Source organism: Vigna unguiculata, chromosome 11, assembly GCF_004118075.2.
Source record: "Vigna unguiculata cultivar IT97K-499-35 chromosome 11, ASM411807v1, whole genome shotgun sequence".
Classification (NCBI taxonomy): domain Eukaryota; kingdom Viridiplantae; phylum Streptophyta; class Magnoliopsida; order Fabales; family Fabaceae; genus Vigna; species Vigna unguiculata.
In genome coordinates, this window is record NC_040289.1 from 4,327,083 (window position 1) to 4,341,978 (window position 14,896).

The following is a 14,896-nucleotide window of genomic DNA, read 5'->3' on the forward strand; positions in this document are numbered from 1 at the left end:
TGATAAGGATTCATCCTTTTTTATTAATTATTTTACGATGTTTTTAAGTAAAAGTAAATGCGCACCTCAAACTTTTATTGTCAATTTTAAGTCCTCGTTTTTCTTTAATATCATTTTAGGTTCATCTGAGCATCGTTAGAGGCTAGAAGCTAATGTCAGTTTATTAATTTTGAAAATATGTAGTTGTTTTAGGTATCGAATCTCGAGGATTAAAATATCCATTTAAACAGATAAGAAGATAATTAATATACTTATTTGTAAAATTATCCTTGTTAGTTACATCTTTAATAAAATAAGCAACAAGAAAACTTATTAGAAAACATTCCAAACTTCGCACAAATACTCTCTTCTTTTACCCTAATCCGCATTTAAACCTTTTTTTGTAAAATTATATTTAAACTATTTAAAAGACTAAAATAGATATAATTTAAAGTGAAAATGAAATATAGATAAATTTAAAAAGAAATTAAGAGTGAACTTAATTTTTTAAAAGAGAAACTGTTCTACCGTAATTAGGAATAAAAATCATCTGAAATGTCGCGGTTAAAAATAACATAGATACACACGAATCTGTTTTACTTACGTAATGTGACTTACGTAATGTGATGACAAACTTTGAAGTCTTTCTCAACAATTGGAACAAGTTTTTTGTTATTCACACCAATAATTTTATATTATAATCTGATTTCACGAGGTAGGTGATGACTAGTGGCGGAAGATAGTATTCACTGGGGGAGTCGCGGTTCCTCAACCTTTCTTTTTTTACTTTATTTTCTGTATATTTAAAAAATAATATTTATATATTATTACTTTATTTATATTAATTGATTTTTATTTTATTTTATTTTTTATATATTTTAAAAAACATATTTATATATTATTATCTTATTTATATTAATTTAGTTTGGAAAACTTTTTTAAAATTTAAAAATCTAATTTTTTTCTATTATAATTTTTTATACTTCTTTTATTTGATTTTTCTCTTTTTCTTGTCTCTATCTCTTTCTTTCGTCTTATTTTCATCTCAATTTTCATCATCAATTTCTTATTATTTTCAAAATCAAATTACACTACGGTAAAATTGAGGAGTTAAGAAACATTTTGGACTGAACAATTTCTTCTTTTGAGTAAGTTCATTTTTTTTTTGAAGCAATATGTTTTCCCTCTTGTATGTGACTTTTTTTACGTTCTAGGCATATCTCTATCTGTTAGAGATCATAAAATCATGCTTTAATTATTGATCAAACTCTTCTTTGTGTAGATAGAGCTATTTTAGACTTTGAAGTTGTGTAAGGGAAAAACAAGATTAGGAAACTACTCTAAGATAAGGGAAGTTAATCATTTAGAAGGTATTAGTTTTCTTAAAATATCGAGTCTTGCTTTTAAGATTTAATTTTGAGTATTCATAATTTTAACTTTTTGTAATTAGGTGAGAGATGACAAATTTATATTAGAAAAATTATGGTAAAGAGTAAAAGAATTGATTCTTTTGTCAAAAGGAAGGCTTGTGATGAAGATGAAAAAAATGTATTTACATCATCTAAAATTGAGAAACTTCATGAGAATCCAAATATTGAAGAAAATAAAAAACAACTCTCTAAGGTTCCTAAAATGAATTTGAAAATGCAATACCCACCAAATCAATTGAAAGATTTTTTTTTTGCAATGAAAAATAATCAAGAACAAGTTGAGAAATAAGATGGAGACTGAATTTTTAGCAAGCATTATGATAATCTATATTGAGAGGGATATTGCAACTAGTTTCAGTTCTGATTCAGTTATTGAAGATTTTAAGTTATTGAAATAGCATAGGAAGCACTCTGACTAAAGGTAACTTTTGCTTCTTCTTTTAATATATTATTATTGATGATAAACTTTATGTTACTCTTTCGTATATATTATTGTTATATTGTTTAGATTCTATTGTTATGAGTGCTTATTTTGAATAATTTATATATAATAAATATAATTTGGTCCCTTACAATTTTTGTTCAAGTTCCGCCAATGACAAACCTCAAACCTCTATTATGTCTATCTCACAATATTATTCTTTGGTATGGACAAAGAAGACAGATACAATGATTAGAATAAAAAAAGTGAAAATATAAATCAAAAAATTGAATAAAATATATTTTTAGATCTTGGTAAATTGTTGGACCTTTTTTTTTATCCATTTAATATTTTTAATAATTTTTATTTTAATTTTGTAGTCTTAAAAACAATTTAAATAACTCTTCAAATAATGACATAAGATAATTTCAATAACGTTTTGAGAAAAAACCAAAATAAAAATGGATTAGACAAAACAATTAACTTTTTTAATAGGAAAAGTAATTAAAATCCACCAATTTATCAAAGAAAATGCATAATTAATGCAAAAAAAAAATGGTATCTCATTACTTCTTTAATGCTAAACAAATTCAATTGAACTTAAATATTATATATATATATATATATATATATATATATATATATATATATATATATATATATATATAAGTGGTTAATTTTTGACAGAAACAATTTTTTATTAGACTTTAATTATCTCCTAATGGAGTCAATTTAAGGTGAAGTCTTAAAATAATGATTAGTCATATTATTTGTATCTGCACACAGTCTTCAATAAGCGATCAAACTATTTAATTGTTTCTATGAGAAACTATCTACTCAGAAGACAGATAACAAATGCATAGATTATAAATCGGTAGAGAAGAAGAAACTGACCCATAACACAAGTAGTTGCTTCTGTCAAAGAATGGGTTCTGTCAAGGTTTCTCCTTTGGCTCTCTACTTGCTTGCCACATCATGTAAGTGTAGTTTCCATTCATTTTTTTCATCATCTCTGGTCGGTATAAATATGTTTTTGGTTATTAACTTTCAGCAAAAATAGAAATTAATCATTTTCAAAAACTTTCACCAAATTTAGTCTCCAATTTTAAAAATGTGTGAATTTAGTTCTTTAAACAAAGTTTGTTAAGTTTATTTGACGTGTTTCATGATAGTATTTAAATTGTTTACACTGTTTGACACATCAAAATAAATTTAACAAAATTTGGTTAAAATGACTAAATTCACGCATTTTTTAAAGATAGTAGACTAAATTGGTCTAAAATTTCGAAAAAAAACTAATTCCAATTTTCCCCGAAAGTTAAGGAATAAAAAATATATGAAACTCTTTTTAACTATGTTTGAGAAGTGAGAAATTCTAACTTCGACATCTAAATTTCAGTAATGTTCTCGATGAAGATTGAAGCATTGGGTGGTTTTTGTGAGAATGGTATATGCATATCTTTGAAACATGCATCTGTTGGGAAAATGATGGAGCAACATTCAAAGTTATGTCAATCTCATGAAGAGTGCAAAACAAAAGGAAGTGGAAACTTTTGTGCTCACTTTAATCCTCGGGTAGATTATGGCTTATGTTTTCACACGTGAATTTTAACAAATAAAAGTTTGTGATGCATCTACTACTCCAAATAAAAGAGTGCTAGCTCCACTACGTTTTGTTTTCAACTCTTGCGATGTGTATGGTGAAATGCGTAGACATGGACATGAGTATGAGCTATTTTCTTTAAAAAAAAAGGGGGTTTGAGCTGGTGCTGATGTTCTTCCTCCATGGACCATCCTTGTAATAATTTGACCAAATATAGTGAGATAATTTGTATAAACTTTTCAATATAAGTACTTAAGAGGTTAAATGAATCAATTACATTACATGATTTGTAATATGTGTCCTTTAGCAAATTAGTTTATATGGTTTGCGTTGGAAGATTCTTTTCTTTGTTGCTACATGATTAGACAGATGTAAATTAAAAAGATGGGGTGGGAACATTGTGAGAATTAATTTACGAATTAATTATATTATATGATTCATTTAAAATATTATGATGGATCTAAATGTGATTTAATAAAATATGAGAATCTATTGATTATTATGTGAAGTTCTAATAAAATAAAATATGTAACCCAACTTGATGGATGTTGGATTATAAAAGAGATTAGGATTTTGTCTTTGACTATAAGGTTTTTTTACAGTCAGTCATAGAGAAATAGAGTGTGAGAAGGGAAAGAAAGACAAAGAGAAAGATTGGAAAAAATGAGTTAAAGAACATAGATTGAACAACACATTCTCATTGAATCTCTCATGAATCAATATTAGTATCCTATTATGATTTATGAATATGAATGTGTGAGAATCATGAATATTAAGATCCTAGAATAATTTTCTATGATGAATTATGATCATATGAAAACTATAAATTATTTTACATGCAGTATCGGAGCAGTTTGTTAGATTTTTGATTCTCAAGTTTTTTCCAAATTATGTTTTTCTCAAATCATGATAAATCATAATTATGAATTTAGGAATTTTTATGAAATGAACCATAATCTATGTTTTTGTCCAATTTTTATTAGATTTAGGGATTTAAATTTTCTTCCGCTGCTCATTAATTTCAAATTGAAATCATGTTATGTGTATGATGAAATTATGATTGATTCGCTGGACTTTGTTAATTGATTAAAAACTTAAAAGTGAATTTAATTTGAATTATAGTTGGCATTGAATGAAATCACTTATCATTATTACGTGAATCAATTCCAATTGTAATTAAAGTGGATTGCAAATTGAATGGATTGATCGAAAAATTTAACCCACGTAATTGTGAATGATTTGAATTCCGGTATAGTATTATTGGTTTACATCATCAATAAACAAATAATGTTGATTTATTTTATTATATGAATAGTGTATTTATTATTTGAAATAATTTGTATGTTTTGTTATTATTAAATTAAAATTAGTGAGAATGCTATACAACATTTGAACACTCCATTAACTTCAAAATCAATGAAGAGATATTCATATGTCAGACCACACACATATAAATAAATTAGTGTGTCTATTTGTGTACAATATAGGTTCTATTAGAGGGATTATTTTTATATAGATTTGTGGAAAAGTAATCCTTGTAATTTCTTTTCTATTTATTGAACAACTTTAAGCTCAATAGTGAATGTATTCTTCTTTTATTTACTATCATTTTTAAATTTTTTATGTTGAAAATGTGTTTTAGGCATCATTAAGTTCTTCAACTTTTATTTGATGGGCGATAGAATTTGTCTTTCTAAGTTCTCCAACTTTTACTTCAAAGAGTGTTAAAAATGCATGTTGTACATGATAGATATGTTGTAGGTGGCATCAATTGTCTAGTGGGCGAAACCAAGTGGGTCGAGTCATACCAAATCGTGACGCTTGGGTTGTTATGCTCTTCAGTAGAAATAGTTGTATCCTGACTAACCGTTATAGCTTTTAGCTTAGTGGTAAGCACTCGATCCAACAATTAGTATTAAAGTCAAGGTCAAGAGTGTGATTCCTAGTGGAACAATTTTGAGGATGAGATTGTTGCATGTGGCATCAATTGTCTAATGGTGGACGTCAAGTGGACCGAGTCACAACTGAATTATGATGCTTGAGTGACACTCTTAAATAGAAAGAGTTGTTTCCTGACTAAGAGTTATAGCTTTTGACTTAATGGTAAGCGTTCGATCTAACTTGATAATTATATATATGAACCTTCTAATTATTATAGTGAGGGAGGTAGAAAATAATTTTGTTAATAGGATGATATTGTTTTTTTCATATGTTTTTTCAATATAAGAGACTAATATTAAAATATGTGTTTTCAATTAAAAACGAAAAACGTGAAAAAATTCTTCTAATAATCTTTAAATCGATTACTAATGGTTAGACATTTATATATTATTATATTTACATATGTTGAGAATAACTAATCGAAACATGTACCAAATGAACTCAAAACCTTGGTAAAACACAGCACCAAAATAGAATTCAACCTTAAACCTCAAAATTTTGATTTAACACAACATTAAAAGCAGAGCAGTTTCACCATTTTCACGATCTTCATTGGCAATCCCGCACCATCTCACTCCACCATATGGGCTCAACATCGGACATGATCAGAGAAACCATCAAATCTTGCGATTTCATTCAAGTACAATGGAGAAGAGAATTTTATAAAGGAATATCTTTTTATTAAATCAATACTTGCTACCTTTACAAAAGAGAGACATTGAATATATAAAAATATTCAACCCATGAAGAAAATAAAAACAAAACAGAAGCAACAGAAAACAATAAGCATAATAAGTGATCAAAGATATTAATAATATCTCAGAAGATATTAATTATATCTCAAAAGATATTAACCATATCTCTATCATCCCTCTCAAGCTAGGCGTATGGATTGAAAAGACCAGGCTTGGAAATAGCAACTTGGAAAGGTGCATTATGTAAGGACTTTGTAAATATATCAACAAGTTAGCAAGTAGAAGGAACGTGCATAAGATGAATGAGATATTCTTTGAGCTTTTGTTTAGTGAGGTTAGAATCTATTTGAACATGTTTTGTTCTTTCATAAAAGGTGGGATTTTTAGCAATTTGTATGGCTGAATTGTTATCACAGAATATAGTATAAGGAGTATTATCAACCATATGAAGATCTCAAAACATATATTGGAGCCATTGTAACTCACATGTTAAAGATGCTAAAGCATGGTATTCAGCTTTGGATGAAGATCGTGAAATTGTGTTCTATTTCTTGGACTTCCAGGAAATTAAGGATGTGCCTAAGAATATACAATAACTAGTCACAAATCTTCCTGTAATAGCACAAGCACCCCATTAAGAATTAGAGAAAGCTTGAACTTTAAAATCAATGTTGGACGCATAGAATAATCCATGTCCAGGAGCATTCTTCAAATAGCGAAGAATATGCAAGGCTTGCTGGAGATATGGTTCATGAGGAGAGGAAACAATTGACTAAGTTGTTGGACAACAAAGCAAATATTGGGTCTTGTATGTGTAAGGTAGAGAAGTCTGTCAATAAGACGCCTATATGAAGAGGGGTCTGACAACAATAATCCTTCATCAGCATGCAATTTGATTGAAGGATCCGAGAGTGTACATGCTAGTTTGAAACCAAGGAAACCCGCTTCAGAGATAAGATCTAAACAATATTTTCTCTAATTCAAAATGAGTCCATCACAAGATTGAAGAGCTTCGAGACCCAAAAAATAACGTAATAGACCCAGATCTTTTATACGAAACTTATTATGAAGATGGGTCTTGACATGTTGCATCGCAGAGACGTTATTACTAGTGAGAATCATATCATCAACACAAACAAGCAAAACTATAGTGAAGGATTCAAAAGATTTAACAAACATAAAGTGATCAGTACTTTGAGAATATCCTAAAAGAAGAAGCTCAACAGTGAGTTTATGATTCCAATTTCGACTTGTTTGTTTGAGATTGTAAATAAAGTGGTGAAGCTTGCAAACAAATTTAGGAGGTGGAATAGTAAGATAAGGTAGGGATTTCTTGTAAATCCCCATGAAGAAAAGCATTATCAACGTCTAACTGGTATATGAACCAGAGATTTGCAACGGCTATAGCGAGCACAATACGAACAGTATTTAACTTCACAACCGGTGAGAAAGTCTCGAAATAGTCGAGGCCTTCGATTTATGTGAAACTTTTTGCAACAAAAAGAGCTTTAAACCTTTCTACCAAGCCATTAGATTTGTGTTTGATTTTGTAAACCCATCTAATAGCCTTCTTGCTAGGAAAAAGAGAAACCAATGTCCAAGTCTAGTTTCGGTAAAGAACATTTAATTTAACCTCCATAGCTTCTTTCCAAGAATCACTCTGAGCAGCTTTTGTATAAGAGGATGGTTCATCTTGGGCAGATATGTTGTGACAAAGAAATATGGTCAAAAGCACAACTGGTATAAGATAGAAATTGATGTAAGGGATAAGAAGTAGAAAATAGATTATGAATTACGAGTAGTGAGCCTTGTACTAGGGGTTGCACCTGAGTAGAATTAGATTCAATGACAGTAACAATCATGTTTGGTGCAAAATTTATGGTATGAAAAACAGGTAAAGAGCAATCAAACAAATTGTTATTGGAAGAGTAAAAATAAGTAATAGTATTAGAAGAAGAATCATCTGATGAAATCAAAGAATAAGGAAAAATGGTTTCAAGAAAAATAATTTTTCTGGACCCAACTAAGGATTTTGATTGAATATCATATAAAACATACCCTTAGGTTCCATATTTAAAGCCAAGAAAAACACATTTGAGACTTCTGGAATCCAATTTAGCTCTATTAGCAGTAGGTGAAGAAGCATATGATAAACAACCAAAAACCTTGAGGTTAGAAAAATCAGGTTGGATGGAATAGACAATTTCATAAGGTGATTTGTTTTTGTAGAAAAGGAGTAGGTAAACGATTTATAATATGAACATCATGCTAAAGAGAATAAGACCAAAAAATATTAGGAAATGTGATTGAAAAAGGAGAGCTCGACATACATTTAAAAGGTGTTGATGCTTCTGTTCAACAACCCCATTCTGTTGAGGGGTGGCAATATAGGAGGTTTCATGAGAAATACCTTTGTTTTGATAAAATTCATTAAGCATAAATTCTTTCCCATTATCTGATCTAACTTTCTTTAGCTTGCATGAAAATTGATTTTCTATGAAAAGGATGAAATGCTAAAGGGATGTGCGAACATCAGTTTTTTTTTAGAAAAAGAATCTAAGTAAAACGACTAAGTCATCAACAATGGTTAGAAAATATTTAAAACCATAAAGAGAAATCAACGAAAGAGGTCCCCAAATATAAACATGAGTAAGTTTAAAGAAGTTAGTAGATTTGGTAATACTAGTACTATATGGTAAACGTTTTTGTTTGGCAAAGACACAAGCATTACAATCAATAATAACAGATGAAGTAATGGAAGAATTTTGTGAAGGACGAATTTGCAATATTTTATTAGAAGGATGACCAAGTTTCATGTGTCACAAATTATAAGAAGTAGTATTATTAACTAAAATAGAACAATTTAAAGTGCTACTGGGATCTGATTTATTCATAGTGCAACCATTAGTGAGGTAAAACAAGTCGTGATACTTTGTAACTACTCCAATCATTTGAAAATTATTGGTCTGCAAAATTGAACAATGGTTTTGATAAAAAAAAATTCACAATAAGAAGTGGACTTTAAAGCCTAACTCAACCTCACAAAATTGGGTTGTAAGGTGAGGTTTGCACCCCACTTATATATTATGAAATTGTCTTATCTCTAGTTTATGTAGGACTTCCAACACACCTTCCTCAAGCCGATGTATGTACATTTCGTGCGTGGGACTAGAAATGGGTGGTCTAATAGTGAGTGAAACAGAATGTTCAAGAAATTTTGTTAGGATAGACTCTAACCTAGTTTTGATACCTTATTAAGAAAGGGGATTTTAAGCCTAACCAGTCATCAAGGAATTGTGAAACAAAATTGAGAATAGGACTTTCTCCGGAATGCAGAAAAAAGAGGATTTGCTGAATTGATGAGATGATCTAATTGAGAAGTTTCCATGAAGAAAAGAGAAAGGAGAAGAATAGCGTAACAAGACTAATCTGATATCATCTAAGTATATTAGAGAAGAGAATTTGATAAAGGAGTATCCTTTTACTAAATCAATACTTGCTAGCTTTACAAAAGAGTGACATTGAATATATAAAAAATATTCAATCCATAAAAAAAAAAAATAATAATAAAACATAAGCAACAGAAAACAGAAAACCATAAATATAATAAGTGACAGAAGATATTAACAATATCTCAAAAGACATTATCCATATCTCTATCATTTTCACATTTTAAATCACTACTTTGACTGCGCTAAATTCAAATACCATATTTTTCATTTTTTTTTTCTTCTTATTTCATCTCTTATATTCAAAGTAGTAAATGGATCACAAATACTTCTAAAAAAAGCAGTAAAAAACTTGAATTTAGCTTCGTTTCCGTATTATCATCGAGAAAACAATGTATCATTTGAGAATTTTGGTAGGCATCTTCAAGAAGCCTTTTAGGGATTCAGAAAGAGAGTGAAAACACCAGCCATAATCGGCATAACGATCAGAGTAACGAACACAAAAGTTTCCGGTTCCTTTCTTGATGCATTCATCATCAGAGCGACATAAGTTGGGATGTTCTTCTATCATGTTCGCAACAGATGCAACTCCACCGATACACACACCTATGTCACGTGGAAATGGATACGGAATCGGGGGACCCACGAGACAAATGCATCCAGAGCCGCAATCTGCAGACTGTGAACACGATGTACGCGCACAAGCTCCCGCTTCACTCTCCTTCCCTGCAAACACAACTAAAATTCAAATTTAAAATGTGAGTCTAAGTCTTACATAGAATATAAATAAAAAAGTAGAACATTATATAAGGATAAAGATCCATAAACTCATAGTTTAAGATTTTGGGTTGAGAGTGGTGTCAATGTCTTATGTGATTGGCCTCAAATCTCATTGGTGTTTGTTCTCCGTAGTAATACCCCTCTATAGACCTAACAATTTCTCACAGATTTTGAATGGAAAAATGTTGTTTAACACGGTTTAACGACCATTTGACAACTTATATAAAGGTAAAATAGTTTTAACAAAAGTTAATTTTTACATTTTTAGACGAAAGAGAAAGTAAATAGTTATGAGGGATACTGTTAAATGATAATAAAAAAAATAATGATGTTAAAATACCAGTGTCCATTTTGAATTACACTATATCCAGGGGAACAAACTTCAATTATCTTAAAATTAAATTTTAATATAAAAATATGTGTAAACTTTATCTTAAAGACTAATTATGTTGAGTTAAATTAAACTTAAAATATGCCTCTTAGTAATATTAAAAGCATGTAAAGAGAAAAAATTACTGTAAAAAAGATACTTACATGAAGTGGCAAGTAAGAAGAGAGCAAGAGAAACAAGACTGACACAAGCCATTGTTAGTTTGATTCAGTGTTTTGGTCTGTTTTATTTCCAGCTAATATTTACATATTTATAGGCGTTGTACTGTACTGTATTCATAAATGTGGATCACGTGAATGGCTTCACTTATTGCATAACCATAATTCGTTGGAATTAAGTACCAATTTCCATTGGTGATAATTATTGCTATGTTTAAAAAAAACGCATTCATTAAATATTTTTCATATTATTTATGATTTCACTCATATATAATAAACGTGTGTAAGAAGAAAGAAACACAATGTATCTCAATTAATTTATATCTTAACTTCTATCTATCTTTTTTTTTGTATTCTCTTTAAGATCGAATAGTAAAGGCTTTTTTTTTATCAAATTAGTGAATTTCTTAAAAAAATTACTAAAATGCATAAATTTTTGAAACGATTAAATATATTTTTAGAACTTAAACTTTGGCATGAAATTAGAATTCATCTCTATTTCAAACTTTGATGTTGTTTGGTCCTCACTAAAGATAAGATCAATTCTCAATATATAAGTGAGTGCAAATTTCATCTTACAAGTCGATTTTGTAAGATTGAATTGGACTTAAAGTTCACTTCTCAATATAGTATCAAAATCATGAGTTAGAGCTTATCTTAGTGAGATTTGTTGTTTATTGGGTCTAATATTCCACCCTCTCTTGGGTCGTATCGGATCACCTATTAATGTCTAGTTTCATGTTTGAGATGTATATGTCTCGACGTTAGGAGGTGTGTTAGAAGTCTCACATCGACAAGAGATAAGACTAATTTACAATATACAAGTGGTTGAAAACCTTAACTTACAAGTCAATTTGGCAAGGTTTGAGTTAGACTTAAAGTTCAATTATCAACATAAACATTAAAAAGGAATAAATATAGTCCTCATAACCAACACCCTAGAAGGGACTACAAATGTTTAACCATTTAAAAAAATTACGGATACTAGTAAGTTATGTCACCTTGGTACGACATCATTATGAAAAAATTGTGTCAAGGTGGCACAAATTTAACTAAGTGCATTTTAAATTAAGTTGTACCACGATGAAAATGACTTTGATTCAATTTTGATAGAAATTGTGTCAAGATGAAAAAATTTTAGTTTAAAAATACTTTAAACTAAAGTCATGTCACATTGACATTATTGTAATTTTAAAAATGATTTGAACTAAAAGTCGTGCAACTGTAACACAACTTCATTACAATGAAGTCGTGACATTATTTGTTGATATCCATAATTTTCCTAAAAATTGTCAATTTTAGTAAATTAAAAAAAAACGTTACTTTGATTAATAAACCAAAGAAAAATCAATTATATTTTAAAAATATAACATTATACTACTATTTTTTTTAATATGAAATCATAAGATTTGATTTCACACTTAAAAAAAATTAAAAAATCAGAATTGCTAAAAATATATTTAAACTATATATTAGAAAATATGGCTCTTCATGACTGAATCTTTGATGAAACTGGCAACGTTCAGCAGCGTGATAAAAAGGTGCATGAGTGAAAGCAGAGAAAAGAGAAAAACAGAGAGCTTGTTATTGATACTTTGGAAACTGTAAAGTAACGTACATAGAAAAAGGGGATGGAACACCCTTTTATAAAGCAAAACAAAAAAGGAAACAGAAGAAGGTGCGAGAAACAGAAAAGGTATGGCATGTGTGGCTCATGTGAAGCTCCGTGTGGCTCTAAGACCCCCCCCCCCCCCCCCCCCCCCGCAAGCGGGCAGTATATATTGTGACTGCCAAGCTTAGAATTAATTTGAGAAAACACCCCAGGAGGAAGAGCTTTTGTTAAGATATCAGCCAACTGATGGTTTATTCTAACAAGAAGAAGCTTGATCAAACCTTGTTGGATCTTTTCACGAATGGTATGGCAGTTAACTTCAATGTGCTTTGTACGCTCATGGAAGACAGGATTGTTGGCAATCTTGGTGGCAGAAGTATTATCACGGTAGACAGAGGCAGGTTGTGCTATAGGGAGATAGAGATCATGCATGAGCTGTGCCAGTCATTGTATTTCACAAACAGTTTGAGCCAAGGCTCTGTATTCTGCTTCACAAGAACTACGAGACATTGTGGTATGTTTCTTAGATCTCCAAGTGATGAGAGTATTACCTAGATAAGCAAGAAAACCAGTCACAGATTTCCTAGTGTCAGCACAGCCAGCCCAGTCAAAATCACTATATGCTTTAATGTGAAATTTGCTCTTTGCATCAATGAAGATCCCTTGCCCAACTGTCCCTTTGAGATATCTCAGAATTCTGAAGACAACTTGATAATGCTCTTTAGTTAGGGAAGACACGTATTGGCTAAGGTGATTGACGACATAGGTGATGTCGGGACGCGAGTTCGTCAGGTATTTGAGCTTGCCAATAAGCTTGCGATATGAAGTAGGATCAGGGAGCAATTCTCCATCTGCATGAAACTTAGTAGAGAAATTCATAAGTGTGCTTACAAGAGATGAATCAAGCATTCCAGTATCAGTAAGTAAGTCAATGGTATATTTTCTTTGAGAAATATTGATGCCATCCTTGTTACGAGCAATCTCAAATCGTAGGAAATAGGTTAAGTCTCCTAGGTTTTTAAGCTTGAATCTTTGATCAAGTAATTGAGTTATATGATTTATGTTTTCAGGGTTATTGCCCGTGGCAATTATGTCATCTACATAAACAAGGAGAATAGTGATATCATCATGATTATTGTGTATAAATAAGGAGGGATCTGCATGAGATTGTTTAAAACCATGAAGGAGAAGAAAGGATGAAAGTTGTGCATACCATTACCTACTAGCTTGACGTAAGCCATAAATAGATTTGTGGAGGAGACATACCTGGCCAGGTTTAGAATTTATCATTCCAGGAGGAATGTCCATGTAAATAACCTCATCTAACTCACCATGTAAGAACGCATTGTTGACATCTAATTGTACTAATTTCCAATTTTGGGCAGTAGCTACAGCAAGAATGAACCAAATAGATGCAAGCTTAGCCACTGGTGCGAAGGTATCATGGAAGTCCATCCCTTCAAGCTGAGTGAATCCCTTTGCCACCAATGTGCTTTATGTCTTTCTATGGTTCCATCAGCTTTATGTTTTAATTTGTAGACCCATTTGCATCCTAGAACAGAGTAATTAGAAGGAGGATTGACGATGCTCCATGTTTGATTTTGCTCAAGAGCTGTTAATTCTGCAGTCATCACCTCTTTCCAATTGGGGTCTTGTATGGCCTCTTTGAAATTCTTTGGTTCCCGGTTACTGTCAATATTGAGAGTGACCTGTTGAAAATGAGCAGATAATCTAGATAGAGAAACATATGATTGAATAGGGTATTTAATGGTCTTGATATGTACATTAGCAAGGTTGGTCTCATAATCTTTCAAGTATGCAGGTCTGTTTCAATTCCTACCAGATTTTCTATGAACATCAGAATTAGGAGCAGGATTATCAGATTCATTACTATTAATATCATCATTGTGTTCTTTGTCAATGTTCTCAATAGTAGGTTTAGAAGAATAATCATCATTTGCAAAAATAGAATCAGAGGATTGATTGACAGGAAGGCAAACATCATTACTGAAATCATGGTTGTTATCTATGTTATAGCAACTGGGAAAAATATCCTCATGAAATAAAACATTTCGAGAGATTTTAATATCATGGTTCTTCAGATCAAAAACAATGTAGGCTTTTGTATGCATGGGAAAACCAAGAAAAACATAAGATTTGGCATGTGGCTCAAACTTAGAACGATTGGCAGATAAGGTTTGCATAGAACATAAACATCCAAAGACCTTGAGATTTTTGTAATCATAAGCATTACCATAAAGCTTTTCATGAGGGGTGCAATTTTTTAGAAGACGAGTGGGAGTTATATTGATAAAAAACGCAACATGAGTCAGAGCGTATGACCAAAAGCAAGTGAAAATTTTTGATTGGAAAATTAAAGTCCTAGTGACATTCAATAAGTGTTGATGCTTTCTTTCAACGACCCCATTTTGTTCAG

At 30.6% G+C, this 14,896-nt stretch overlaps 2 protein-coding genes across 3 annotated transcripts; one reads left to right on the forward strand and one right to left on the reverse strand.

Moving 5' to 3' along the window:
• The first annotated feature begins 2,651 nt into the window (after positions 1-2,651).
• On the forward strand, positions 2,652-3,719 carry LOC114170439 (cliotide T4-like). Its single transcript, XM_028055913.1, has 2 exons — positions 2,652-2,807; positions 3,230-3,719. The coding sequence occupies exons 1-2, from the start codon at positions 2,756-2,758 to the stop codon at positions 3,433-3,435; spliced, it is 258 nt and encodes an 85-aa protein (XP_027911714.1). The 5' UTR covers positions 2,652-2,755; the 3' UTR covers positions 3,436-3,719.
• Positions 3,720-9,621: 5,902 nt separating this feature from the next.
• LOC114170661 (albumin-1-like) lies at positions 9,622-10,905 on the reverse strand. 2 transcript variants are annotated; one of them, XM_028056187.1, is made up of 2 exons: positions 10,833-10,896; positions 9,622-10,244 (listed from the first exon to the last, which is right to left on the reverse strand). In XM_028056187.1, exons 1-2 carry the CDS (start codon positions 10,882-10,884, stop codon positions 9,916-9,918), a joined length of 381 nt encoding a protein of 126 aa, XP_027911988.1. In that variant the 5' UTR covers positions 10,885-10,896; the 3' UTR covers positions 9,622-9,915. The 2 variants fall into 2 exon arrangements, with proteins under 2 accessions (XP_027911988.1, XP_027911987.1); XM_028056186.1 differs by having other exon boundaries at positions 9,631-10,256; positions 10,833-10,905.
• Between the last annotated feature and the right edge of the window lie 3,991 nt (positions 10,906-14,896).